The sequence below is a fragment of the Heteronotia binoei genome, chromosome 7 (assembly GCF_032191835.1).
Source record: "Heteronotia binoei isolate CCM8104 ecotype False Entrance Well chromosome 7, APGP_CSIRO_Hbin_v1, whole genome shotgun sequence".
NCBI lineage: Eukaryota > Metazoa > Chordata > Lepidosauria > Squamata > Gekkonidae > Heteronotia > Heteronotia binoei.
The window spans coordinates 101,796,983-101,822,122 of NC_083229.1; the positions used below are offsets into that span (position 1 = coordinate 101,796,983).

The 25,140-nt window shown below is 39.0% G+C and overlaps 1 protein-coding gene across 2 annotated transcripts in view; it reads left to right on the forward strand.

Moving 5' to 3' along the window:
- The window catches only part of ATP9B (ATPase phospholipid transporting 9B (putative)), a 233,597-nt gene that overhangs the window by 17,635 nt on the left and 190,822 nt on the right, over positions 1-25,140 (forward strand). For both annotated transcript variants that reach the window (XM_060244097.1, XM_060244098.1), the window contains exon 2: positions 11,685-11,858. In XM_060244097.1, the coding sequence (XP_060100080.1) occupies positions 11,685-11,858 (174 nt within the window). The remainder of the gene's footprint in view (positions 1-11,684; positions 11,859-25,140) is intronic.

A 25,140-nucleotide genomic window follows, 5' to 3' on the forward strand; every position in this document is an offset into this window, starting at 1 on the left:
TTAAACTAGATGGTACCCTAGGTTTTCCATAATGAACACACTTGCAGCAAGCGATGTTTGTGTATGCATGCAGCAGTTGTGCATTGCATTTGTGGAACATCCCTTACTTGCTGGTATACAATTTGTCTTTACTACATTTGGCATGCATTTGAAATGGAATAATAGGTAGCTGTGTGATAGTATAGGGCTTCTTTTTCTTTTCATATTTCCAGTTAATGCTGGCAAAATAAGCTGTTTTCTCCTGTCAAGCCTTTCTTTGATTTTTGTTTTGTCTTTTTCTGGTTTTATTCTGTATGCATTTTGTACTGGAGATTACGTGGCCGTGGTAAAAGTGAGTAACAAACAGCTTGATCCTGTGTATGTGTGTTCATGTTTAGTTAGAAACAGTTCCTGCTGATTCTGATGAAATGTATTTGGAAGTAACTGAGCATAGGGAGGCAGAATATCACAAAACATTATGCAGGGCTTTAGGTCTTCATCAGTGTGTGGATTTTTAAAAGAGGGAGGAAAACGTTTGCAACCATGGTGGAAAGATCTGCAGCTTGCTCACGGTGTGTTACAGACACTGTGCTTTTTCAGTAAGTGATGCTTGGTAAGAGTGACATCGAGTTCAACAAGAACATCTTGAATACAGAAAAAGTGGTCAGCATTTGAGAATAAAAAGCCCATAGTTGATCAAGTGTGTCTTGTACCAAATGGAACACAAAGTGTCTTGAAAGGCTAAGAACAGAGACAAAACATGGTAGATGTGTTAATAAAACTGGAAATTATTTTAACTACAAACATAGCAATTTTCTTTATTGGCATAATTATTTTAGGTGATGTGCTAGGTAAAAAAATAAAAGGAAGTCAAATTGGGTAACATGATTAGAAGGCAAGCAGTGTCCTATCCACATCATCTTTCTTCAGCTGATGGTTAATATCAGTGCTTCTCAAAACACCTATAAGATTAACAAGCATTGTGTACTTCTAAAAGGTATATAATATTTGAGCATTTCTCTACAACTCCTTTTGAGAGAGTCAGTTTGGTATAGTGACCAAACTAGAGTGGCAAACTCTAATCTGGAGAACCGGGTTTGATTCCCCACTCCTTCACCTGCAGGAGGAGTATATCCTAAACATATTTTTTGTTGAATAAGTAACAATTTAGGATCCATGGAGAGAGCAAGTATAATAAGGCCATATCCCATTGTTTTGGCAAAATTGTGTAATCGTAGTCTTTAATCATTCATTCCTGAGAGTCTGCATGTCATATTTATTAATTGACATCAAATATTTATAGGCAAATATTATAGTTTTAATTTTCTGCATCAATTAAATTAGAGGTTCCAGGAGCAAAGAGGACTCCAAGGCACTTAATGTCACAGGGCCATATTTAGATAACAATAGATGTTGCAATAGTAAATATTGACATTCAACAGAAGTTGACAAGTCGTATCTAGATCGCAGCTAGATATTTCAGATATCTCAGCTGGCAAAATGGCAAAAAGTCATCATAGTTTATCAGTTGGTCCAGTCTAAAAGAATCTTTTTTGGTCCAAGCCTTTCATTAAAAAAAAAAGAACTTTGCATAAAGTGAAAGAAAAATGCATCTAATTTATAGTGTATGCTGTTAACGCAAAACTCAGTATTTGATCCTGACTGGAAGATGAGTTATGGGATTATCATTTTACTTCTCCAGAATTTGCCTGGGATTAGACATGCATGTGAGATTTCATTTATTTTTCAAAATTTATACCTCATCTTTCTCCCCTCATAAGAGCCACTAAGGAAGCTAACAAATTAAAGCATACACAATAAAACCATATTTTTAAAATGATTAAAATGAACAACAATGCATAATTTTTTAAAACCAGAGCTGAAATACATAAGAAACATAAACAGCAAATTAAAATTTTGGGCAAGATTAGGGCTGCCAATCCCCAGGTGGGGGCAGGGGATCCCCCGGTTTGGAGGCCCTCCCCCTGCTTCAGGGTAATCAGAAAGCGGGGGAGGGGAGGGAAATGTCTGCTGGGTACTCATGATTCCCTATGGAGACTTATTCCCATAGAAAATAATGGAGAATTTATCCACGGGTATCTGGGGCTCTGGGGGCCCTGTTTTTTGAGGTAGAGGCACCAGATTTTCAGTATAGTATCCAGTGGCTCTCCTCAAAATACTCCCTAAGTTTCAAAAAGATTGGACCATGGGGTCCAATTCTATGAGCCCCCAAAGAAGGTGCCCCTTTCCTTCATTATTTCCTATGGAAGGAAGGCATTTAAAAGATATGCGGTCCTTTGAAATGCAATGACCAAAACTCCCTTTTGAGTTCAATTATGCTTGTCACAGCCTTGATCTTGGCTCCACTCCCAATGTCTCCTGGCTCCACCCCCAAAGTCCCCAGATATTTCTTGAATTGGACTTGGCAACCCTAGGCAAGATGAATCACTGAGATAATAACAAAAGAAACCAAAAAGTCTTCATCCACTGATGGGAGGAACAAAAATGTATCTCAATTGAGAGAGAGTTCCAAAGTTTGGTGCTGCAACCAATTCTGGGGCTGCCAGAATTCTGGGGCTGCCACCTGCCTAATTGCAGAAGATGGTCACCTGAAGCAGGGCCTCTGAAGTTGGTTTGGTAGTGGTCAGCTAGTTTTTAAGTGAGTAAGGAGTCTTTCAGGTATGTTGGTCCCAAACCATATAGCACCTTGATTTGTGCCTGGACACAGATTAGGAGCCAGTGTGAATGGGCCAAGACTGGATTGATACAGTCCTGGCTGCAGCATTCTGCACCAATTGAAGTTTCTAGATACATCATGAGAGCAGCCCACGTACAGTTTATTGCAGTACTTTAATCTAGATGTAACTGGAGCAAGTAGCATCTTTTCTGCCCAGGAAAGACCATAGCTGGCTAACCAGATAAAGCTGGTAAAAAGCACTCCTGGCTGCAGTTTCCACATGCTTGTCCAGCAGTAGGCCTGGGTCCATGAGATTACAGAGCTGTTCTTTTAATGGGACTGCAACCCTGTCCAAAATGGGTGACACCTTAAGTCCTAGATAAGACATTCTGCTCACCAGTTGCACATCTGTTTTGTTGGGACTGAAGTTCAGTTTATTAGCCTGTATCCACTCCAAAACTACCTCCAGGCACCAGTTCAGAGTTCCTACACCTTCTGTGGAATCACCCAGAGGTGTGAGATAGAGCTCAGTGTCATCTGCATGCTGGTACATTCCTAGCTCAGAGCTCCAGATGATCTCACCCAAGTTTTATGTTCACATTTAAAACAATTTTATTTAGTAACATATGGTAACAGTATCTATTTCTTGCATCGTTAATAACTTCTTTTTATCTATCCCATATATTACTTTCTAACCACCCCTCCCCCCATTACTTGACCCCCACCGGTGTTATTTACTTAAAATACTAACATTTAAAGGTACCCTTAACTAATAAAAACAAAGATTAACATTCTTCTTCCTTCTAAGACTTAATCATTATCAAAAATTGCCCAATGTCCTTTTATTTTCCACTCTTTTTCTACATATCTTCTAAACTTTTTCTACTCCATTTTAAAAACTTTTAAATCATAATCTCCTAAAATTCTTGTTAATTTGTCCATTTCACTCCATGTCATAACTTTTACAATCCAATCCCATTTTTCTGGTATTTTTCCTGCTTGCACAACTGCGCATACAGTGTCCTAGCAGCTGAAAGCAAGAACCAGATTATTGTTCTATCTTCTTTTGGAAATTTATCCATTTGTAATCCCAACAGAAAAGTCTCTGCAACTTTCTTAAATTCGTATCCCAAGATCCTAGAAATTTCTTGTTGAATTATCTGCCAATACTTTTTTGCTCTTTCACAAGTCCACCACATATGGTAGAAAGAACCTTCATGTTTTTTACATTTCCAACATCTATCTGGCATCTTATTGTTCATGTTTGCCAACTTTTTAGGAGTCATATACCATCTGTACATCATTTTAAAACAGTTCTCTTTAATACTATGACACGTCGAAAGCTTTATAGAATTCCTCCACAAATATTCCCAAGTTTCCATCTGTATTCCTTTATTTACATTAATTGCCCACTTAATCATTTGAGATTTCACTACTTCATCTTCCATAGACCATTTTAAAAGTAATTTATATAATTTTGAAATTAATTTTTCATTGTCTCCAAGCAGAACTTTTCCCATTTCTGTTTGCTCTCTTCTTATTCCTTCAGTTTTAATATCATTTTCCACCAAGCTCTTTATTTGTTGCATTTGGAACCAATCATATTTATTATTCAACTTTTCAGCAGTTTTCAATTCTATTTTGCCACTTTGTATTTTTAATAGTTGATTGTATGACAACCACTTTTCTTCACCCATCTCAGCTGTTATTTTTATTACTTCTGCTGGCATGATCCATAACGGTTTTCTCTCATCCCCATATTTCTTATATTTCATCCAAGTATTTAGCAAATTATTTCTTATATAATGGTGAGAGAAAAAAACATCTATCTTTTTTCCCCCATAGTACATATAAGCGTGCCAGCCAAATTTATTTCCATGACCTTCCAACGCTAAAAGTTTTTTGTTTAACAGGATCACCCATTCTTTTATCCACACTAGACAAACTGCTTCACAATATAATTTTAAATCTGGTAATTGGAATCCTCCTCTCTCTTTTGCATCTGTTAAGATTTTCATTTTGATCCTTGGTTTCTTCCCAGCCCTCACAAACTCTGAAATTTTCCTTTGCCATTTATTAAATTATTTACTGTCTTTCACAATCGGAATAGTTTGAAACAAATACATTATTCTTGGCAAAATATTCATCTTAATTTATCAAATATTTTTAAGCCGTTCTGCCAAGATTCTTGTATATATTTTATAGTCACTATTTAATAGTGAAATTGGTCTATAATTTTTTACATTTGTGACATCTCTATCTTCCTTTGGAATTAACGAAATAACAGTTTCCTTCCATGTATTTGGTATTTTCCCTTTTATTATCGTGTTCATCAATTTCTGAAGTTTCGGAATTAACTCCTCTTTGAAGGTTTTAAAAAATTTAGCTGTATATCCATCTGGCCCAGGTACTTTTCCATTTTTCATTACATTAATTGCTGCTTCAATTTTTATTTTTTCAATTGGATCATTCAAGACTTTCCCATATTTTCTGTTAAGGGTGCTATTTTAATCTTTTGTAAATACTCCTCCATCTTTTCTTTCTTTATTTTAACACCCTTAAATAATTTGGCATAATACTTAAAGGATTCTCTTTTTATTCCTTCTTGATCTACCACCTCTCTTCCCTCCACCACAATTTTATTAATAATTTTACTTTCTCTCTTTTTCTTCAATTGCCAGGCCAAATATTTTCCAGGTTTATTTGCTCCCTCGAAAGATTTCTGCTACAACCTTTTCAGATTCCATTCCAGTTCTTTATTTAACAAATGTCTCATTTGTGTTTGTAATATTGTAATCTCTCTCATAATTTTCTTTTTCCCTGGCCTTTCTCAGTTCCCCTTCTTTTTTTCTTTATTTCATTTTGAATGTCCAGCATCTGTTTTTCTTTTGCCCTCTTGTCTTTATTATTCAATGTAATCAATATTCCTCTCATTACTGCTTTAGAAGCATCCCACACCGTCTGAAATTCTATATCTTCTTTATTGTTTATTTGGAAAAAAGCTTTAGTTTCATTTTCTAGAGATGTCACTATTTCTTGATTCTGTAGAAAATCTTCATTCAATCTCCATCTTCTCGACTTTTTAGACAATTTTGTAATCCACATTATTGGGTTATGATCAGCCCCTATTTTAGGTAAAATCTCTATTTTCTTTGTTATAAGGCCTAAATCTTTAGTACCCCACAACATGTCAATTCTGGAAAAAGTTTTATGTCTTGCTGAAGAAAAGGTATAGTCCCACACTTCAGGATTAAATTTCCTCCATATATCCTCCAAGTTTTCTTGTTTGACCAATTAAAAAAAAAAGACTTTGGCAATTTTCCTTCCTTATTATTTTTTTCCCCCAGACCTATCCAGTGTGTTCTTAATTGTTCCATGTAAGTCCCCCATTATCAAAACTTGATCATATGTCACTTCATCTTTCATTGAAATCTGCCTCCATTCCTGAGGACTGGAAGGTAGCAAATGTCACCCCCATCTTTAAAAAAGGTTCCAGAGGAGATCCGGGAAACTACAGGCCAGTCAGTCTGACTTCAATACCGGGAAAGTTGGTAGAAACCATTATCAAGGACAGAATGAGTAGGCACATTGATGAACACGGGTTATTGAGGAAGACTCAGCATGGGTTCTGCAAGGGAAGATCTTGCCTCACTAACCTGTTGCATTTCTTTGAGGGGGTGAACAAACATGTGGACAAAGGAGACCCGATAGATGTTGTTTACCTTGACTTCCAGAAAGCTTTTGATAAAGTTCCTCATCAAAGGCTCCTTAGAAAGCTTGAGAATCATGGAGTAAAAGGACAGGTCCTCTTGTGGATCAAAAACTGGCTGAGTAATAGGAAGCAGAGAGTGAGTATAAATGGGCAGTCTTCGCAGTGGAGGACGGTAAGCAGTGGGGTGCCGCAGGGCTCGGTACTGGGTCCCATGCTTTTTAACTTGTTCATAAATGATTTAGAGTTCGGAGTGAGCAGTGAAGTGGCCAAGTTTGCGGATGACACTAAATTGTTCAGGGTGGTGAGAACCAGAGAGGATTGTGAGGAACTCCAAAGGGATCTGTTGAGGCTGGGTGAGTGGGCGTCAACGTGGCAGATGCAGTTCAATGTGGCCAAGTGCAAAGTAATGCACATTGGGGCTAAGAATCCCAGCTACAAATACAAGTTGATGGGGTGTGAACTGGCAGAGACTGATCAAGAGAGAGATCTTGGGGTCATGATAGATAACTCACTGAAAGTGTCAAGACAGTGTGCGTTTGCAATAAAAAAGGCCAATGCCATGCTGGGAATTATTAGGAAGGGAATTGAAAACAAATCAGCCAGTATCATAATGCCCCTGTATAAATCGATGGTGCGGTCTCATTTGGAGTACTGTGTGCAGTTCTGGTCGCCGCACCTCAAAAAGGATATTATAGCTTTAGAGAAGGTGCAGAGAAGGGCAACTAGAATGATTAAAGGGCTGGAGCACTTTCCCTATGAAGAAAGGTTGAAACGCTTGGGACTCTTTAGCTTGGAGAAACGTCGACTGCGGGGTGACATGATAGAGGTTTACAAGATAATGCATGGAATGGAGAAAGTAGAGAAAGAAGTACTTTTCTCCCTTTCTCACAATACAAGAACTCGTGGGCATTCGATGAAATTGCTGAGCAGACAGGTTAAGACGGATAAAAGGAAGTACTTCTTCACCCAAAGGGTGATTAACATGTGGAATTCACTGCCACAGGAGGTGGTGGCGGCCACAAGTATAGCCACCTTCAAGAGGGGTTTAGATAAAAATATGGAGCACAGGTCCATCAGTGGCTATTAGCCACAGTGTATGGAGCACAGGTCCATCAGTGGCTATTAGCCACAGTGTATGGAGCACAGGTCCATCAGTGGCTATTAGCCACAGTGTATGTGTGTATATAACATTTTTTGCCACTGTGTGACACAGAGTGTTGGACTTGATGGGCCGTTGGCCTGATCCAACATGGCTTCTCTTATGTTATGTTCTTATGTTCATCAAATTGTTGTATAATGTCTTTTTAAAAAAGCATCCTTTGCTCCATTTGGTGCATACAGTCCCAGTAACAACGGGGTTTTTTGCATTTAGTATTATTTCTACCGCTACAAACCTTCCATCTTTATCTTTAAACACTAGTTTCGAGTCCAATTCTTGTTTAATATAAAAAATCATTCCCCTTTTATTCTGTTCAGCCAATGAATAAAATTCTAGTCCCGATTGTTTATGCCATAAAAATTTGTAATCCTTTTGTTTGATATGTACTTATTGTAAACAAACTATATTACAATTTTGCTTTTTAATCCAATGAAATGTTGCCTTTCTTTTTTGTGGTGAATTTAGTCCATTTACATTCCAAGATAATAATTTGTAATCCATCATGGTGCAAATTCTTTATGTTCTTCATAAAATCCACACAGTTCCTGTGTGCTTGTAATTGTAATCCTTTTTCCTTGTAGCTCAAAGCTCAAACCTTCAGGTATTATCCATCTATACCTCATTTGGGTTTGTAGAATCTTTCGGGATCAAGTGCCGTGTTCTACTGGAGAAAGTTTTCTTTCCAGACGTTTCGTTCTCAGCTGCGGAGAACATCCTCAGTGGCGTTGCAGCCGGAGCAGGCGCTCAGACCTTCTTGGCTGCTGTGCATTGAGTGGGCCAATGCACAGCTTTCTCCAGTAGAACACGGCACTTGATCCCGAAAGATTCTACAAACCCTAATGATGTTACCAGCCGTGAAAACCTGAAATCTTTGATATACTTCATTTCATTGTCCTGTAATTTTTCTATCAATTTCTTATATGCTCTTCTGTCATTTATCACTTGTCTTGGCAACTCCTTCATAATTCTTACTCTGCTGCCTCCCACTTTTCAAAGTTTTTATTCATGATTTTTCCCACCATTTCTTTTGTCATATATCTTATAACCACATCTCTTGGTAGATTATTTTTTTTTTGGCATATAGTGAGTTCACTCTATACATATAGTCATACATGTTTCTAGTCCCTTCAGGATCTTCCTCCAAAAATTCTGCAATTATTTTTATTATATATTTTTTCAAATCAGTTTCTTCATCCTCAGGTACTACTCTCAGACGTATCTGGGCCTCCATCAATTTGCAGTCATGAATTGCCACTATTTCTTGTATTTTTAACAAGGTGGAATCATGTACTTTCACTCTCCCTTCCACCTCTTGCACTTTTTTTGATGTTACCACAGTCTCATTTCTGAGATCCTCTATATCTTTTTTTAGCTCTTCAATATATTTTCTAATTTCTTTTTTGGAAGCAGTCATCATCTCCTTCATCCCTTTCATTATCCCAGCTTCCATTGCATCTAATTGGTCCTGCATTTTCTCCAGTGAAGCAGTCCTTGCATGGGTTTGCTTATGGTCTGACATGTAAAAACACCCAAAATTTTGACCTCACCAAATTAAATTTCAACTATCAGATATAAAAGAGTGAGGCTTGCTCTTTTCAATAAGCCTAATTTTGCTGTCCTCAGAGCCTCCTGGGCTCAGATATTAATTTTTAAAGTTTTTATTTTTTTCAAAATGGCGGTCGCGACTTTCTGCCTCATTTAAAAAAATTCCTTTTCCCTCTAGAGGCTTCTAAAATAGTTATTAACAGTAATGTCCAATAGTATTATCCTTATAATCGTCACCTCTGTTGACTCCACCAATTTTTAATGTCCCGAACACTTTAAACATTTTATTTAATTTTTAGCCTCCTAGCAATGGCCGCCGATGTTTTTCTATGATATTATAGTCCTAGAGTAGGCTGGCTGCTTCAATGATTTCCCTTTTCCATCTGATACTTCCTGCTTTGCTTGCCACCAATTCCCGTTTTCGCTGGTTGGCTGTGGGAGCTGCAAGTCTATGACGATGGGGCTTTTTCTCAAAAACCACAAGTAGACAAAACAATAAAGTCCTTTCCACTTTTTAGCACTGTCCTTTAAATTTACAAAGTCCAAATTTCGCCCCTTCTCCCTTTCTTCTTCCAAGCTTTCTAGATTTCAATTTCCCACCTTCTGATTTTATTTATTTATTTATTTATTTATTTTATTCCGTAACTTATATCCCGCCCTTCCCACAAGTGGCTCAGGGCGGCTTACAACAAATAATAAAACAATAAAATCGGAACAAATTAATACATTTAAATTCAAACATTTAAAACCTAAAAATCTTAAAATTTTACATTTTACATTAAAACTGTGCAGTATAATCACAAAAATCTAAGATCTAGAAAGCTACATTTGTCTAGTCAGGCGTAGGCTAACCGGAAGAGGGTCGTCTTACAGGCCCTGCGGAACTGAGTAAGATCCCACAGGGCCCTCACCTCTTCCGGTAGCTGGTTCCACCACATAGGGGCCATTGTGGAAAAGGCCCTGTCTCTAGTTGTTTTGAGGCGCACTTCCTTGGGCCCGGGGATGGTGAGAAGATTTTGAGTCCCCGACCTCAGTACTCTCTGGGGAACATGTGGGGAGAGACGGTCCCTCAGGTAGGCAGGTCCCAGGCCATATAGGGCTTTAAAGGTAATGACCAGCACCTTGTACCGGACTCGGTATATTATTGGAAGCCAGTGCAGAGCCCAAAGACCCGGCCGAATGTGCCCCCATCTTGGGAGGCCCAATAACAGCCGGGCCGCGGCATTCTGCACCAGCTGCAATTTCCAGGTCCGGCACAGGGGCAGCCCCATGTAGAGGGCATTGCAGTAATCCAACCTCGAGGTGACCGTAGCATGGATCACTGTTGTTAGGTCGTCGGGGTCCAGGAAGGGGGCCAACTGCCTTGCCCGTCTAAGATGAAAAAACGCGGACTTGGCAGTGGTCGCTATCTGGGCCTCCATATTTAGGGACGGCTCCAGCAGCACCCCCAAGCCTTTGACCCTGTCCGCCTTTTACTTTAACTAGTCCCGGAATGAAAGATAGCAATCTGTACCTTTTCTGTAGTTATCCAGATCAACACCGGTCTTGTATAGCTTTAGATGTTTAACAGTATCAAAGAAGATTAGGATCCTGTTGAGCTTATGTCAAATAGATGACTCTGGAAACTTCTGCAGATGATGAAAATGCAACTCGTCTCTGGATATCCCTCAAAGCTTCAAAGGAGCCCCCCCCCCCGGGACTCCCTTTTAGCCAAGGTAAATCTCCTCAAAGTTTCCTGTGCATATCTTAGACCGATCTCTGACTGAGAAAAGTAGGCAGTAGGCATTAGATTGCCTTCCACTACCCCGAACAGAAGTTCCAGCCTGCTCCCTTTCTGAGAAACAGTTTAGCTCGGCATTTTCCAACCCCAGAAGTCCCCATCCAACAGTTTTATGTTGATGTTTAAAAAGTGCAGGGAACAAGATGGAGCCTTGCTTGACCCCACAGGCCAAAGGTGTGGAGGCTGAATAGCAGTCCCCCAGCACTACTTCCTGAAACCTACTCACCAGGTAAGACTGGAGCTACCATAAAATGTTGCCTCCCGATCTAAACCTGGAAAGGCGGTCTGGAAGGATAATATGAAGAATGGTATCAAAAGATGCTGAAAGGTCCAGGACGATCAAAAGAGATCCAATTCCCTCTGTCAGTCTCCTGGGGAAGGCCATTCACCAGGGTGATCAAGGCTGTTTCAGTCCCATAACCAGGCGTAAACTAGATTGTAAAAGATCTAAACTTCCATCAACTGTTGTTGTAAAAGTCATATAAAGAAACATATTGGACATGCGTAGTCTTTACGGTGTCTAGGAATGTTTCTATTTTGTTATATGCCATCTTATTTTAATCCACATTCCTTCAGTGAAATTGTTGTATAGCAGTGAAATGTATTTTTTTCCCTCGTGATGCAAATACTCTTGTGTCCTGAAGAACATTCCCTACTAAGATGTCTTAAGATTTCTTTTAGAGAGCTATGTTTCTTGTTTGATATGGGGAACCTGAAGAATGGTATTCACAGCCAATGGCATTCATTGCCAATCACTCTCTCCTGCAAGTCATACATATGTCCTGCTAGCTGTATATTTTCTTAATGTTCTAAATTATTTTAATGTCAACAGGTATCAGGTAGAAGATGAGTCCTCTCACTTGGATGAAATGCCCTTAATGATGTCAGAAGAAGGCTTTGAAAATGATGAAAGCGATTACCATACTTTACCAAGAGCCAGGATTTCTCAGAGAAAAAGAGGCATAGAATGGTTTGTGTGTGGTGGCTGGAAATTTCTTTGCACCAGGTCAGTTAATGATTCTGTCTTTTTCTTCAAACTATACAAAAAGCTTGATTTCTGTGTTGAGGTTAAGTAAATACAAACTTTTGAATATATAAAGTAGTGTAAAATGGCACTATTTTAGGTTTTTAAAATCTGTATTTTAAAATTAGGAATAATTAGTGAGTGTGATAACGCATGCAGTGGGTGATGAGGTGACCCATATGGAGAAATATTCCCACCCTCAGCTCTCAAGTCCCTATCGTGCATCATTGCCTTGAGTCATCCTTTACTTCCAGAGTAGTTACAGTTTGGTGTAGTGGTTAAGAGTGGTGGAGTCTAATCTGGAGAACCAGGTTTGATTCTCCACTCATCCACATGCAGTTGCTGGGTGACCTTGGGGCAGTCACATTTCTCTCAGAGCTGTTCTCTCAAGAGCAGTTCTTTGAGAGAGCTCTCAGCCCCAACTACCTAACACGGTGTTTGTTGTGGGGAGAGGAAGGGAAGAAGATTGTAAGCTTCTCTGAGACTCAAGTGAAGGGTGGGGTACAAACCCAATCTCTTTCTCCTCCTCCTCACAACCTATGGTCAGAGCAAGGGAAATGTCTCCTTTTGTGCCAGTGTTTCTTTGGGAGATTTGTGGATCCTTGTTTGGCTCCTTCTGCAAATTTATAACCATAGTTAATGGCACATCATGGGCTTGAATTCGTTGCCCTCGCCCCTGCATCTTTGACATGCAAATTTCTCCTCCGTTCCCTTTTCAGACGTAAAAGTAGTGCATTGCTGTGCTTGTTTTGATATTAGTATTAATAGAGGTTAATGTTAAGGTTTGGAATCATGGTTAGCCTCCAGTTTGCAGGTTATGGTTAAAGTACATACTGCACCATGATTAATTTCTAGGAGGGGAAAGGAGTTAAAGAAGCACCACTCTGTCTCCCCACCATGGTTTGTTCTTGTACAAATCTATGTAATGATCTGGTCTAACAGTGTTCATGGCTCAATAAATCTGTTGATCTGTACGGTACTGTGATATTCTTTGTTGTTTAATTGGGGAGAGCTTTTTATACTTCCTGATAATAGGGTTGACTGTGCTATCAGAGTTTGGTTAACATCTGTGATTTTTTGCAAGCATCTTACAGTTTCTCTCCATGGTGAGTGTACTGATCCTGGGAAGCAGCTATTGTTAAATTAAGGTATACGGGGATTTGTGGAGTCATCATTGGCCTGTATGCTACCATACATTTCAGAACAGGTGAGTGCCCATTTCTTATTTGGGAGAATCAGGTTTGTTTCCCCACTCCTCCACTTGCACCTGCTGGAATGGTCTTGGATTAGCCATAGCTCTGGCAGAGGTTGTCCTTGAAAGGGCAGCTGCTGTGAGAGCCCTCTCAGTCCCACCCACCTCACAGGGTGTTTGTTGTGGGGGGAGAAGATATAGGAGATTGTAAGCCGCTCTGAGTCTCAGATTCAGAGAGAAGGGCGGGGTATAAATCTGCAATTCTTCTTCTTAAGAGGGGGCAACACCCTCAACCTTCTGAAGTTTTGTTTCTGGGAGGTCAGCAGACTCTTGGAAGAGCATAGTGGGCTGTGCAGTGTCCTGATGTATGGAATCAGTGGAAAATCACTTACATTTTATTGATGTGGTTGGATACAGGCCATTATCTCCACTTTAGGCTTGAAAAGAACTCAGAATGAGAGATCAGGCTTGAAAAGAACTCAGAATGAGAGATCAGTCAATCTTATGATTTAGAACATAACGTCTTTAGTTTCTCTTAAAATTTAGCTTTTTAAAAATGTGTGCTTTTTAAATACAAAGTCTGTATTAAAATACTCAAATGTTTTTATGACGATGCTGATAGATTCCTAGTTGTGATACATGGAAGCCATGGCAAAATTAACATTCAGATTTAATGCTGCTTGTAATAGGAGGAAAAATTGTTTTTCCAGTTTCATTCATTAATGATTGTTTGGGAGATTTTATTACCATAAATTGTGTTATATCCACCTGCAGTGTAGTTAGTAATTGTCACTGACTAGTCTTTTAAAACAGTGCCACAAAGTTCCTTTGCTATTTTGTATTGCCCTGTACATTTTCATTCATTTCAGGATTAGACTGAGCAAAAATCCCAATTGTAAGCCTTTTTACTAACTTTCTTTTAATGAACCTCACCTGGAAAGAAAGATGGCAGTACCCTTTCATGGATGTTCCCAAGAGTCTTAACACTAATTCACTAACGCTGGGTGATACCTGGAGTTGATTGATGTTGGTGAAAAGGGAAATGTAAATTCATTAACTGATGATAAGTTAACATTTCAACTTTAAAGGTTAAAAAGTACATGTAACGGATGACTCTAGAGCGAATACAAGTTAGAATAATCTCCTGGTACTCTGCTGTCATTTATAAACCTCTTGTGTTGAACTCTCATGCTTGACTTTCGTACAGAATATTGGGTAAATGAATCTTGCATTGTTAGAAGGTCTCTCATTTTAGATTTGTATTATATGCACTTTTTTGAAATAAAATTCCAATACTTAGTAATGTAAAGAAGGGAAGATAAGACTTCAGAAAGAAGATAATAGTGCAGAGTTTTTAGCATACAGATTATTTTGGATAACACAGTAGAAACAGCATGGCACCATGTGTGTACTGCTGATTTCTGAACAGAGGACTGCAGTCAGATTCATTGGAGTTTTTCCTGCTGTTTTTAAAGTGTGTGTGTCTAATCTGTTAGTTTTAGATTCTTGGAATGAATAAGCCTTACTAAAGTATTCAATTAGGCTATTGATACATTCACAGTGCCATCCTAAGTGGAGTTGCATCTATCTTATACTACCGATGTTTTTGACACTGCTTAGATGGAATTGTGAGTTTAGCATTATGTATCTATTACCTAATCTGCTATGCTAATAATAAATGAGAACAGTCTAGCTGAGCAAGAGCAAAGCATAGTGAAGTTAGGATCTAAGAACTGAAGTTGAGTTATATAACCATGCTAAGAAAACACTTCTTCTACTTGGGGACCCTGGCCAAACTTCCTGGAGGCCACTTGGAAGTGGAAACTGAACCACCACCCAGTCAGCAATCACTCACTGCTGGTAGGGTTCACAGTGATTTAGGTAAAATGAACAAGAACTGAATGTCACTGTTAACAAACTTCATACTGAACTCTCTGAAACATTCTGAAAGAAAAAAGCGTATACATAAAGGAGTTTTCTCATTCAGTGGAGGAAGTTATCCAAACTGGTTAGGTCATGTCTCCTCTAGTAAGAAGAGATGTTCCCCTTCTCCCACACCTACCCATGTCAGACTTGGGTTCAGGGTTGGAGGAGCTCCCTTCAACCATAGGATCTATTGCAACAAGGATATTCTCCTAGACCTTTCCTAGAGAAATTCTTCTAGGACAGGGGTGTCAAAATCATTTTTTATGAGGGCTGGATCTGACATAAATGATTCCTTGTTGGGCTGGGCCATGTGTGTCATAAAATATAATGCCAGGTAGCAGAGATATAAACTTTATAAAGGACACAAACACGATTAAAGATTTTTTAAAAAACTTAAAATAAAACATGCTCAAAAGATTAGCACCCTTGTAATATTTGTATATTTAACAGTTTCTGATAACGGAAACCACTTACTCTGAATCATTGAATCAAAATCTGGAGGCACTGTCTATGTTGTAGCAATCTTGAGTATGCTGTTCAGCTATTCTTCAGGTATGTGTTTGTAAGTTGCAAACCTTTTGATTTATTGACATTCATTACAGAAATCTCATGGTCAATGCTTTGAGCCTAAGACCCAGAGGAAAACATGAAATGACTGAGCTTTTGTATGCAAGTTGCTTCATGTGCTGGTCAGCCAATGAAGAAAATAGAGACTTTGCTCTGTAATTCCTGTGCAATTGAGCAAGCTTGGCAGAGGAAGCTGTGATGCAGAAGGAAGCAAGAGAGGAAGAAGGAAGATGATGACAGTGAGTTGCTTGCGAGCCTGATAGGAGTCCTCCAGGGCCTCATCTGGCCCTTGAGCTGCATGTTTGACACCCATGTTCTAGGCCTTCCCATCCAGAACATTTCTGAAGATTAAAGTGGTGTATTTTCCCTTTCTTAAATACCAACTGGTTGCAATAAAAACCCCCAGATGATTAGCTTTAGCCATTTTAGATAATAGAGGTTTAAGAGATCATCCAAAGGGTCCTCAGTTTGCCTGTTCCCTGAATTTTTTGAGTCTTTGCTAAAGCCAGAATCTGCTAAAGTTCCAGACAATGGCACTTTATTTCAGGCATTTTTTTAAAGAAAGGGTTTGACTTTTCAGCAGGAAGAATGGAAGATCTCAGGCTCTTCTTCCAGTAGTAGTCTTACATTATGGAGCAGTTTTGTCTAAGGATGGGAGCAATGTTTTTAAGGATTCTGTGGATGATGATAATAATATAATTATTATAATAGTGAGACAGACCTAGGGAATCCCATGAAGCAGCCTCTCTGACAATCAGATGCCCTGATGTTCTCTCAAATTTTGCCAGGGCCAGTATGGTTTGGCTGATTGCCTCTTCCACTGATGCCTTGATGCTTAAGAAATCAATCCTAAAGATGAAAAGGGTTGCAAATTTTGCAGCGGACGCATCCCAAGAGTCCAAGCAATTCTATGCCAGAGCACAGGCCATCATTATTGTAGTTAGTAGGAAACTGTGGCTAAAACATTGAAAGGTGGACTCTGTCTAGTTCAGATTCATTGACTTTTTAAAAAAAAAAAAGGGAGCAAAAGGATTTAAGGAGCTCCTGCACCTTCAACTGTAGGTCCCGATTCCAGCAAAGACAGTTCCTTCCTAATAAACAGGACAGGAATCAACACAACAAAGAGCAACCACCTTTCTGTATGGTTGCAGGTTAACTCTAGAAGTTTTCCCACATCTAGATGGAGTCTGACTGACCAGCGAGTACTCTCCATCATCCAGAAGGGATACATGATAGAATTTCCCTCTTGCTTCCCCTGCATTGCTTCTGTGCTTCCCCGCTTCCCAAGACAGAACAGATACCTTGTTCTGTTGTGACCTATTCAACACTTAGTACAAATAGGGGCAGTAGAACTCATGCCTGTACATGACATATTAATGTAGACATAGTTAACTTGTTGAAAAAGAGAGGAGAGTTCCTATAAAAGATGAAACAGAAGGCAAGCAATGACCAAAGAAGTTTGTGATGGACTTTACTTTTTAAAAGCTTAGAAGTGCTATACAAACAGCTAAAGGACTGTGAAGGGATTAATTCTTTACAGAAACAGCCTTGAGTGGCAGGCTGCTCTATGTAATCTGATTGATTAGTATAAACTGAGCGGGAAAAGAGAACTGCATGTTGAGGAGAATCAGTCAGATTTCTGCCTGAATTGAGTCTAATTTCAGCTTTAGCTGAGAGCAGTTTTACACAGATGGAAATTGGGGGAAAGTTGGCAAGAAGGTTTGGGAAATTACATGAAAACTCCCATTTGAGCCAAAGAAAAGGGATAGATCTTCTAGTGAGAGGAGAATTTCCCTATCCAGTTAAAACAGAGAGATACATCCGAAGAGTGGAGAGATCCCTGTTCGGCATGGTTAGAAACTGCCTTTAGAAACCTTAAGAATCAGTTAAAAACTTGAGACGAGTACTGGTGTTTCAAGAAAAGGAGCTTGGGTACTGGAAAGAGTGCACCAGCCTTCTGCACCAACAGAGTAAGAGAATGCTCATAGAAAGCATACTGAGTTTGGGAAAACACAAAAGCCTCTCAACATAAAGATTTAAATAACTGTGAATAGCTTAAGAAACTCTTATTAGCCTGAAAAGAACTGAAGGCTGTGCATTTACTGGTTTTACCTCAGAGTTTACTTATATTGAGCTACCTCAGAAATTTTAACTGCTGATTTCACCTGGCCTTTCCCCTCTATGTTGAATAAAATATTTTGTTAATTTTGGATTTCAAAACATCTCAAGTGCCATTTTTAGTGATTTAAGTTCAAGGGTGATCCCAACCCCTTTCCTCAGGTTCCTGGGGTGAGCCAGTAATAAAATATATTGACACAGGATGAAACAGCCGCAGTTCTTCAGGAAATACGAAAACATACTACTAGGGCTGCTCAGTCTGAAAGGGAGAGAAATATAGAGAAAAAAAATCATAAGGCTCAACATCTAACCCATGAGAGGATGGGGCCAACTGTCAAGTCTACCTGAGCAGAGAATCCTCTTAATGCTTTCCCTCCCAGATCCTCTTGGGTGCAGAGTTAAAATAGCCAACAATCACATGGTTGGATCCTACCATCCATGGATGGAAGGTGGTCATGACAAGGAATTTTTTGCAGACCCCTACCCTCTACTCACCTTCAAGACTGTATTTAATCTTTTTGTCCTTTCTTACTGTGATCTTTATGTCAGATTTGATGTATGCTAAATTGTTGACACTTTGTAATTATTCTGTGCAAAGAATAAATAAACTTTATTATTGTCCTGCAAAAAAAAAAGACTTAAATTTAGCATTAGGGGACTATCCTGCATATCATTGTTCCTCCCACTTGTGTATTAAGAGAGCAAGCTCCCTCTGTCAATTTGTGAGAGACATTTTTGTCCTGTTTCCCTTCCATATTGTGATCTGGTTACATGGTGTTTCTTCAGGAGGGTTCCTTGACCCTCATCAGGACCTCTTTAGGCATATGGGGCTGTGAGGGGAAGGACAAGGTTGGTAAGAACCATTTACACAACTCCTTCCATTTGGGAATGGTAAGATCCAACCTATTTGTACACAAGGGTTTATCAAAACGATATCTCACTAAACTTTTGATTTCTCTAGAATTTTATTTACATTAGGCTCAAATACTTTAGGCAGGGGGTTACTTTTAATACATATTAAGATCTCCAACCCACATATATTCTGACAACATGAAAAAGAACAAAAGTCTTCATGCCATGGGCATTTTAATTACAATTGCTGTTACTATGTATCTTGAGTATAATAAAATAGCAGGAAATGCTGGCAATATAATCTTGTGTGTTAATTTCTGTGGTTTGTAATGCAATCAGCATCTCAGTTATAAAGAAAGCATTGCCCCCTGTATTCATAATTATTAAAGCCTAGGATAGTAACAACTAGTTTTTGACTGTAATTATTTCTCCCCCTTTATTTTAGGTGTTCTCTTTTAGCTTGTGAAATTATAATGCACAAAGATCAATACTCTGAAGTTCTTTGGGCTGGATTGATTTCTTTCTCATGAGATTTACATTCCAATTCTTATCAAAAACCACTTTGTCCCTATTAAAATGGTGCTTTTGAATGGCATTTCCATATGAAATGAAGGGATATCAAATACTCGGATTAATTTGGATTCTAAAATGGCTTGTACACTTTCAGTTAATCTGTAACACATTTGTTGTGCTGAAGCATGGGAAAATGCTGATCTTTTAAGAGTGGCATGGACTACTGTGTTGCTTTTGGCCTGATTACCAAAGCTACCTGTTGAGTTCAATAATTAAAGGGGTTTTTGGTGTAGTTTCTGCTACTTAGAATTTACTAAGAAATGGCTTTTTCATGGGAGACAATATAGAGCTTTTGTTATCTTTTTTTTTTTTGATAAAATTTTTCTTTTGAGTAACTTTCTGATGCTTACGATTTAAAACCTTGGGCAAAATTGCTGAACAGCTTTTAAAAAATGAAACCTGATTTTGTGTGTGAAGCTTAGCTTGACATGGCAGAAAGGTATTTCATATGCAAAATAGGAATATTGTGTACTAGCTATCTAGTAATTCTGCATTTTTAAAAATATCCTTGCCATAGAACATGTGATACTTTCTCTTTTTTCAAAGCAATGTCACTATGCCAATGAATTTCATTAAAATAGTTAAACTTTAACAAGGTTCTTAAGTCTTCTTAGTGTTATTTGCTGCAGTAACTCTGCTGGGTCATTTGCTAACTTCAGTTATACCAAAGTTTCTCAAACTTATTTGGCCCAGCGCCCCTTTTTCAGAAAAAAAAAACAAACAAACTCAGCGCCCCCATGGAAATCTACCTTCAAGAGGTGGATTAAAAGATGCATTGACATATTTGCACATAGAGTAAACAAAGATGTTGTAAAGAAGATATTTTGAAGTGTAAAATTCTAAAATTATTTTATAAAATCAACTATAGTAACATTCGCATTCACAGAGAATTTTTGAAATTTCAATTCCAACTGACAGGAGGCCATCTAGTTTGTCAGTTATTTGACAGGAGAAGATCTAGATGGGCCCAGCTAAATTGATTGTTTTGTACCAATGATTGGTTGCACAATGCTAGCACTTTGATGGCCAGTCAGGGATATAAGTAGATTAGTAAAATATCAAAACTCAAGAAGAGGAAGAGAAGACCAAGGCCAGCGCTAGGGGTTCTACCACCCTAGGCAGAACCCCCCATGCCCCCCACCCCCTCATGTGTTCCTAAGGGGGAATATTCTTTGCATGCCGGTGATGATGTAATCACGCCAGCCAGCAGGCAAGCCGAGAGCCCTGGATGGTGCACACAAGTGCTGCCGCAATGCTGCTTTTCTTAACAGGGCAAATGTCTGTGCTTGTCAGAGCCTTCAAAGGAAGCCTCCGAAGAGTGCCCAGTTTTCCTGCTGCCTGCTGCTTTCGGATTGAAAGCAGCTGGGTGGGCGGCACCTTCCCATTGCGCTCATCAGCTCCAACTAGTGCAATGGGAAGATGCCGCCACCCAGCTACTTTTAACCTGAAAACAGCAGGCAACAGTAAAATGGGATGCTATACAGAGCTCCAAGGAAGCCTTCGACAAGTGCAGGCAACGTTTGCCCTGCGAAGAAAAGGCAATGTTTGCCCTGCAAAGAAAACCACCTAGGGCTCTTGGCTTGCCTGCTGGCTGGCACAATCGTGCCACATGGGAAGGGGGATAAGGGGGTGCCTAGCAGAACCCCCTGGCAGGGTGGCACCCTAGGTGGTCACCTACCCTGCCTAATCCCATTCACTGGCCCTGCAGAAGACACTGTGTCTGGAGCACTGCAGTAGGCTGAAATCAACAGAAGCAATCAACTGGTAACCAGAGAACTGTAAGAAGTTTGACGCTCTGCAGAAAACTTTGTGAGGAGAAAGCCACAGGTAGAACTCTTCAGAGAGGTTTGTGCAATTGCCTCAGTGCTTCCACTGTCCTGATTTAAACTGTATTGCTGAGAGAGAAACTGCAAGCAATTTTGAGAAGCTGCTAGCTGTAACAAGTATTGACTAGGTTTTTTGTTTCTGTGTTTCTTGTTTGTCTGTACACCTCTATTTTTTATTCTGTCTTGTAAATAAACTGCATCCTTCTTATATTTTAATTGGATGGAGTTCTGGTACTCATTACTAGTCTAATTGGGTGAATTAGTACTAAGCAGACAAAAAGGAACCCTCTATTTTTGTTAATTGGAATTTTCCTCTAAATTAGAAATTCTGGACCCAGAAAAGTGATTTTTTGACACCTCCCGCCCTCTTCTCTTCTCCCTTTATGCTTCCACTGTCCCCTTATTTTTATTCATCGCCCCCCAATTGCACCTAGGGCTACTACCGCCCCCTGGATTGCTCCGCCCCCTGGATTGCTTCCCAGGGGGCAGTATTGCCCACTTTGGGAAACACTGAGTTATACCATAGTCATAGTGTATGTCTATACACAACAAAGCTGAGACAACTAAGTGGTAAAAAACAAAAGCGATTGTGCTCATTGTTGTAGCGAGAATGTATTTTCATCTTTTCTGTTAACAGGCATTTTAAAATACATTTTCCACTACCTACATACATTAAAATGGTATGATCTTAGTTAAAGCTTTTTGAGTGAGAACAAAGGCAACTCAACGTGCAACTGTGTGTGATCAGAAGCGTTAATTCTTCCTAAAATGTTTAACCGTTCTATTCAATATAGGGTAATAAGTGTGCCCTAAATGGCCTTTGTGATCCATTTTATATGTTGTAGTTGTGATCATAAGAAATTGTACTTCATGGTGTTAAAGACTGTTATCAATAATAGTTTAAACATTTTATTCATATGTTCATTTAGAACTTAACTGTGTATGTGTTGGCTTAAACAGAAGCCTTTGTTAATGCATTGCTACACAGGTCAAGACTCATGATGACAAAAGGGACCCTATTACATCTCCATACAAACTGATAGGGATTTCTGTGTTAGATGGACATGGACTTACTGATATCTGAAGTATTGAATCCTAATTTGCATGTAATAAATGCTTCAAAATTGCATTGTCAAAATCCATAATTATTTCCATCAGTGGAGAGACCTTGTTGCATCTGAGGGCTTAATGTGCTTATCGTTAGGTGCCAATCAGCCTTCCTTTATCAGAGGAATCACAGCTGTTTAGCTGTGCCAAAATAGATTCAAGCTTAGGTGTTTGCTAAACTGATGAAGACTTCAGCATCTGTGCTGAAGGGTAAGAACTAGTTTTTACTTTTCAGTTTCTGAGTGCTGTTTCAGATCATTAAAATTTTAGTCTAATACTTGTAGATCCTGTGTTGCTTATAATTATATTTAGGACTTGGGCAAAATCTTCTATACAAAGTTCAGTAAATAAGTTTGTACATTAGTTCATACTGTTGGACTGAAGATATGAAGAGTTTCATCTGTATATTACAGATTGTATCTCTTGGGAAACATTTGTAAAGAATACGGTTCCAATATATAGTTTGTTTTAATTTTAAAATATATTCCCAATACCAGTGGGAAAGTTTGTATATTCCTGAACAAGTATTTTCTGATACTTTTCTGCTTGTCCTCCCCTCTTCTGCACCCAAAACTGTTTCAAGATCAACTACAATTGGATCCACCTGGATCCATAAGACTACATGCATATATGGACTTTCCTTGCTAAAAAAGCTACTTCTGAAGATGGGGAGCCAGGAGTTATGGGAGGGGTAAAGATTAGGGATTGGGCACAAACCGTACCAAGAACGTTTAAAGCAGGTTGTGGTGGTTTATGGATAAGACAAAAAGCAGAGGTTCAAAGAGACTCAGAATCCTTTTAAACCCCTGCTTTCTGTTCCCCGTGAAATCCTGAATTTGAGTGGAAGGGAATGCCTGCTCCCTGCTGCCCACCTGTTTTGGGCTGTCTTGTGCCACCCATTTGAATTTTAAAGTGACTGCACAACACAATTCAAAATAATGGGGTGGGGGGGCGGGTTGCAGGGTGCTCAGATCCCATTTAAAGTGATTATGGTCCCTTTCAAGAAGCTTTGTGGGGCTTTGAACCACAAACTGGTTCAGTTTGCGAACAAACATCCTGGTTTGATTCAGTTCATGGTTTGGTTTGTGGTTTGGCCATGAATTGACACAAACCACATTTTTATAGTTTGTGCCCATTCCTAATAAAGATGTAAACTTTCTGGAAATTTTAAAGCCATGGTGGGGGAGTAGTTGTTGCTAGAAAAATGTTCAAATTTTGGGGAACCGAAGCCCATTTTAGTGCTTTAACAAAATAAAACATCATTTATAACTTAGATAACATATAAGATTGTATTAGTTGAAATATAAAAGTATAAATGCCTTAGTTTTGTACAAGCAAAATTGCAAAGATATTTAAAGCTAAAAGCGATAAGACTGGTAATTGAAATCCGCCTCTCTCTTTTGCATCTGTTAAAATTTTCATTTTAATTCTTAGTTTCTTCCCTGCCCTCACAAACTCTGAAATTTTTCTTTGCAATCTATTAAATTGTTTACTGTCTTTCACAATCGGAATAGTTTTAAACAAATACATTATTCTTGGTAGAATATTCATTTTAATTGCGGCTATTCTACCCAACAGTGACAAATTAAGTTTATTCCACTTTAACATATCTTCATCCATTTTACGCTATAGCTTCTCATAATTATTTTTGAACAAATCAATATTCTTCATTGTTATCTCCACACCCAAATATTTTACCTTGGAGGTAACTTCACAGCCCGTTAGTCTCTGCAATTCTTGTTGCTTATTTATTTGCATATTTTTACATAGAAGTTTTGATTTTTCTTTATTAATACAAAGTCCCGCCAACTCCCCATATTCTTGTATTTTGGCTAACAACAAAGGTGTGACTTGTGTGGGGTTTTCATTTATAAACATTATATCATCTGCAAATACTCTGTATTTGTAAGTAAATCCTTTTACTTTTAATCTTTCTATTTCTTTATCTTCTTGAATTTGCATCAGTAATATTTCAAGAGTCATTATAAACAACAGTGGGGAAAGTGGACAACCTTGTCTTGTACCTTTACTAATTATCATGTCTTCTGTAAGATCAGCATTTATACATAGCCTTGCACGTTGTTCAGTATATATTGCTTTTATCATTCTTATAAAGCTTTCTCCCAGTTCCATTTTCTCCATTACTGCTAGGAGAAAGCTAAAAGCGATAAGAGAGCTGCAAAGTGCAGCACCCTGTGCTATCTATTTCATTTATTCAAAAGAAGAACATGTTACATGATAGCTTTTTAAAATGTTCCCTAATATTTTCCAGTGGGAAAATTAAAGCAAAGTCCTCATACTTTTTAATGCTATACATAAACCTTGACTTAAAAAACAATTTACTCATTCCAAAGGACAGTGTTTCACAAGCATTTCATTGAAAAGGGGGGGGGGAGGGAGTCCTCGGTACATTTTGAATGAGTACAATGTTGCCTTTTAAAGCATCCCACTCATTTCAAATAAACTATTTTCATAGGAGTTTCCCCAGGACTCCCCAGAATTTCCTAATTTTCTATTGAAAACCTTGCCTTCCTCCCCCCCAAAAAACCCTCAAGGAACGACAGGGAAAATCTTCCCCCCCTCATTTTTTCCTGTTCTCCCTCTCCAACCAGGCCTTCACATCAGTAGGGAGGGACAAAGAAGACTAGTGTCCTGTGGTTAAAGTCACATCTAAGACAAGTAGTAGCTTTTACAAAGGTGGTTGTTGTACCTGGTGAGCACCAAGTTTGTCTTTTAGTCAAGACAGGGAGGTAGATCTGCAACTACAAAATATATTATCTTGGAGCAGTCACTTGCTGATGCATGTCAAAAGCACACAGTTGTGGTCAGTTTGCTAACATTAAAAGGGCATGGTTCCTTTAAAGACCAAGATGGACCGGGGAGTTATCTGAGGGTGGTGTTAGTCGGCATTGGAGGAGGTGGCCACGACAACGGTTACCACTAGCGGGGGATGACTGGCCCAGGGATTCCAGTGCTCCTGGGAAGGGGGAGGTATGGTGGTGGGAACAGACAACGATATAAGGGAACGGGGCTGAGACCAGTTAGTGCTCGACCACCTTCCAGTCTGTGTCCCATCCCGACGGTGACAGGTAGTAGGACCAGA